We start from the raw sequence: 4,387 nt of genomic DNA on the forward strand, positions 1-4,387 counted from the left end.
CACATTACAAGTATGTCAATCGCATACATTACGAGTCTGTCAATCGCATACATTAAGCAATACCTATTGCATGAATAGGCATTATCATTTACAACAGAATACATTTTTTGTTTGCATTTACAAAAAAAATAATAATAATAAAAAAGGTACTCAAGGCCTTCAGTCTGAGCACGTACGTAACTCAAGTTTGTTCTGCCATGAAACCATTCAGGTGCTGATACAGGTTGTAGTTTGGACTTACTGTTTCTGGTAAGGAAGATTTTGGGCTTGTTTATGTTTTGGATGTAATTTGTTCTTGAAAATAACCTTACACCTTGTTGCTGAATCAAATCTAATGAACATTTGTATCTACACATAATGTTACATACTTTCAAGTTTCAACTTTGTAGGTTTCCAATAATGGTGCCTTACCACTATGTAATCCTCTCAAGCTATCAAAGCCATAGTCTTGATCTTTCATTTCTTCTTCCTTTGCCTGTCCCCATATTACCCCATAAAACCCTATGCTTATCATTACAGCTCCAACAACACTGCAAATTTAGGTATCAACATTAATTGCAGCTTCTTTTCTTCTTATATAGTTGATTAGATTCTTGAAAAAAAGAAGTAATAACACTAAGGAGAGAGCGAGCAATACCTGCCGAGAAAGAGATTATCACCGAGGAATATGACACTGGATGCAGCAGCAATGACAATTGACAATGGACTGAAGATTGATACATACACAGGACCTTTCAAGTTCAGGCTCCATGTCTTAACAAGGGTGCTCAAGGCTGTACTAAAGATCCCCTATAATCCATAATTAATTCCACATTACCATTAGCTAGAAGCATCATCAATGTGTACGATAGTCCTCAATCAGATTAGTTTCTTACCGAGTATATAATGGCAGCCAATGCTACCCCAGGCCTTAGTCTCCAGGCACTTAACTTTGTTTCAGCTATTAGTACACACACTGGTGCTGATACAATTGTTCCAAACAAGTTGTATAACAGTGCCAAAACTAGCTCAGCCGGGTATGTCTTCATGATATGTGTCTGTAACAACATGCTACAGAATTCATGACCAATATGACTGGAACCAGTTTGAAATTATTTAAGGAATACAACATTTTACCTGGTTTTCTGCTTTGGTTAATGTAGTTCTACTTTTGATAATCAAGGTCCAGAAGTTTAGTCACACTTGCTATCAACTTCAATCGATCAAAATGATAGATATGATCTGGGATGAACGTCAGTAGGTTGTAATTAAACATTACTCTTACCTCAAAATCCAGGATCTTTTCGTCTCTTCATGTGATGGATATGACAAACTGAAGTTGATCGCGAGCTGAACTAAAGTACGAGACCTTGATTGCGAAAAGTTAATGTATTACTAGGCTTGTGGAAATTACCTGAAGGATTGACCAGGTAGAGAACAGAAGGTACCCAACAGTAAGTAATATGCCACTTTTTACCCAATCCTTTTCTGATGTATTGGATAGAACTGTTGGGCCTCTATAGAGAACTACCACTAGAGCACCTGATATTGACACTAAAGTACCCATGACTTTGGCTTGGGTGCTGATGCTTCTCACACTCAGCCTTTCCATTCTTTTATTGGTGCATATATCCCCAACAAACAAATGCACACCCAATTACATTAGAAGTTGCTTTACACAAGGAGAAACAAAAATTAATGCACAAAATATCTATGTCTTAATCAATCAAAGAATACAAAACTAGGCTAATTTAGCAGTGCTCTGGTCCAGGTTGATTCTATGGTCCAGGTTCACAAAAATTAGGAGAAAAACAAGTGGTATTCACCTGAAGATGACGGCAAGTATGAATGTAAAAGCCGGAGAGAGGTTGCTCATAGCTGAAGCAAGAGTTGGTGAACCGTAATCTATACCTTTATATGCACATAAATTTGCCACAAACCTGCTTGATCAAACATATGCAATCACTTTTAACTTTAAGAAGAACAGGGTACCTAGCTTCGTGTTCAAGTAATAGTTTTCGTACCCGATCAATCCAAGTAGGAAAGCTTTAACGAGAAGAGAGAGCTTGAATGGAGGAAGCCTTGTTCTGCTGCATATAAAATATGTAAATAAGAAAATAGATTGGGGCGAATATGTCAGGTTGCGGTGAAATATTAACAGAGTAAAATATATGGATTAGCACCTGGGAAAAATGAAAGGAAGAGGGAGAAGAAGAACAGTGGCAAATGCATAAGAGTAGACAATGAAGACATAGTTACTCAACCCTTTTGAGGTTGCTGACTTGAATAAGATGTTTAAGCCAACATTGGTGATCTCCACTGTAACCATGGCTGTAAAGGGCAACACATCTCTGTAACAGGACCTCCCTGCCATCTCTCTCTCTCTCTCTCTCTCTCTCTCTCTCTTAAATTTCTTGAGGAAGACTTTTTCTTAATTATTAGAAGACTTCAAGGAAGTATTTTTATAAATGGTTGGTGGACCAATTTATCTTGCTTTCCCTAATGTTCCTAACTTCCCATCATCCTACGTCAGCCAAGCTCTCTCTTTCCTTGAGGCTTACCTCTATGGCTTTATGTGGTTTGGACCTTTGTCAAGGAAACTATGGACTTGCTTGTTAAGCCAACTATTGCATATCTTAGCAACTTGCTAGAGACAAAACGGAAATAATTCAGTTTATGTTGTAAAACAATAGTGAAAAATTTGAGAGAGAGAGAGAGGGAGAGAGAGAGAGAGAGAGTTTAGACGTAGATAGTAGAATGTGTGTGTTATTCATCTTACCATGAGGAGCCTTATATAGGACTACATGGTGTACACAAGAGGGTAATACTTAATTACAATTCAATCACTCCTACAATTACAACCTTCAATCACCAATCTATAGGGATAGACACCTATTACTCAACATCTATTTACATGATTATCCACAAATATTTACAACACTCCCCCTTGGATATTCGATGTCAATAGTGTTGCATAGGCTGTGCGCTTCTAAGTTGCCTCATCAAAAACCTTGCCAAGTAATAGAAAAACCCTGTGGAAAAAAACAACCTTGGTCGAAGGAAAAAAAGAGCACAACGCGCATTAGTGTGGAGTAGTCGTATCACAACTTCAGAGATAGGTAAAGTCTTCTATTAGCATCATAAGTAGGTAGTATGTCTACGAGATGGATGCATTAGAGTTGCTACACCAAAACCTTACCCGGTAAACCCAATGGAGAAACCCGTGGTCGAAGGAAAAAGATGAGCAAATGCGTATATGTCGAATCAAAGCATCTTCAGGATGTACTATAATTGGGGTGACCATGCTAAAGATGTGCCTCGTTAAAACCTTGCCAGGTAACAAAACCCAATGGGACAAAATAACCCTGGACGAAGGACAAAAAGAGTACACGATGGTCAAGTGGGTATGCTTCAGGATACTCCCCCTGATTTCGACTCCCCCTGAAAATTACATGTTAGGTAATTCAGATAGTTTACGTAAACCAATATCTTGAACATGCTTCTGGAATGTATACTTTGGTAGTGACTTGGTTCTGCATGATTGTCTTCAGATCAAATCTGCTTAACTTCAATCTTCTGATGCTCCTGTGGTTGCTAATTGAAGGAAAACTTCGGTGCAATATGTTTGGTATTGTCTCCTTTGATTAAACTTGTCTTTATCTGCTCTATGAAAGCAGCATTATCCTCATAGATAGATGCAGTCCACATGTGCTTCGAACATGGTTTGTAACGGCTCTTAGCCATGTACATTCACATAATGCTTCGTGAAGAGCTAGTATCTCAGCATGATTCGAAGAGGTAGCAACAACTGTCTATTTCATAGACCTCCAAGAAATTCCAGTATTCCCAATGGTAAAGACATAACCAGTTTGGGAACGTGCCTTGTGCGGGTCTGATAGATAGTCTATATCAGCATATCTAACAAGGCAAGCATCATTCTGAGGATCAAGGGGGTTTGATCCATTCCTTGATGCATAGGGATAGAATAAGCCCATATCCGCCTTACCTCTAAGGTAGCGAAAAATGTCTTTTATGTCATTCTAGTGGCGGCATGTTGACGCAGAGCTATATCTAGCTAACAAGTTCACATCGAATGGGATGTCCTATCTAGAGCATTGAGTCAAGTACAATAATGCGCCTATTGCACTTAGATATGAGACCTTTGGCACCAATATCTATTCGTTATCATTTGCAGGACGATACGGTTCTCTTTAGACTTCAGACGACCATGGGTGTTCTTGCTTTTATCCTCATTAAAGCGTCTTAACATCTTCTAGATGTAATTTGGTTGATGGACCAAAATTTCATATGCCCTTGTCCTCTGGCTTTAGGTCGAGACAATAATTTGTTTTCCCAAAGCCTTTCATCTCAAATTCTGACTTCAGGTGCTTTGCGATTTCCTTGATTT

The 4,387-nt window shown here is 38.6% G+C and overlaps 1 protein-coding gene across 4 annotated transcripts; it reads right to left on the minus strand.

The window, feature by feature from the left end:
- Nucleotides 1-243: 243 nt before the first annotated feature.
- On the minus strand, nt 244-2,414 carry LOC112187476 (WAT1-related protein At5g40240). Of its 4 annotated transcripts, none has more exons than XM_024326284.2 (7): nt 2,244-2,414; nt 2,004-2,066; nt 1,806-1,919; nt 1,394-1,592; nt 876-1,037; nt 638-789; nt 244-530 (listed from the first exon to the last, which is right to left on the minus strand). In XM_024326284.2, the coding sequence occupies exons 1-7, from the start codon at nt 2,351-2,353 to the stop codon at nt 371-373; spliced, it is 960 nt and encodes a 319-aa protein (XP_024182052.1). In that variant the 5' UTR covers nt 2,354-2,414; the 3' UTR covers nt 244-370. The 4 variants fall into 4 exon arrangements, with proteins under 4 accessions (XP_024182052.1, XP_024182051.1, XP_024182050.1 ...); XM_024326283.2 differs by having other exon boundaries at nt 2,004-2,069; XM_024326282.2 differs by having other exon boundaries at nt 2,163-2,414.
- Between the last annotated feature and the right edge of the window lie 1,973 nt (nt 2,415-4,387).

The sequence above is a fragment of the Rosa chinensis genome, chromosome 2 (assembly GCF_002994745.2).
Source record: "Rosa chinensis cultivar Old Blush chromosome 2, RchiOBHm-V2, whole genome shotgun sequence".
Classification (NCBI taxonomy): domain Eukaryota; kingdom Viridiplantae; phylum Streptophyta; class Magnoliopsida; order Rosales; family Rosaceae; genus Rosa; species Rosa chinensis.

Excerpts from the sequence above, each read along its gene's own strand:
- LOC112187476 (XM_024326281.2), bottom strand. The coding sequence starts at position 2,353 with ATGGCAGGGAGGTCCTGTTACAGAGATGTGTTGCCCTTTACAGCCATG. Across the intron at positions 1,920-2,003 it reads TTCCTACTTGGATTGATCGG|GTTTGTGGCAAATTTATGTG; the intron begins GTACGAAAACTA and ends TTGATCAAGCAG. Across the intron at positions 531-637 it reads GATAATCTCTTTCTCGGCAG|TGTTGTTGGAGCTGTAATGA; the intron begins GTATTGCTCGCT and ends CTAAATTTGCAG.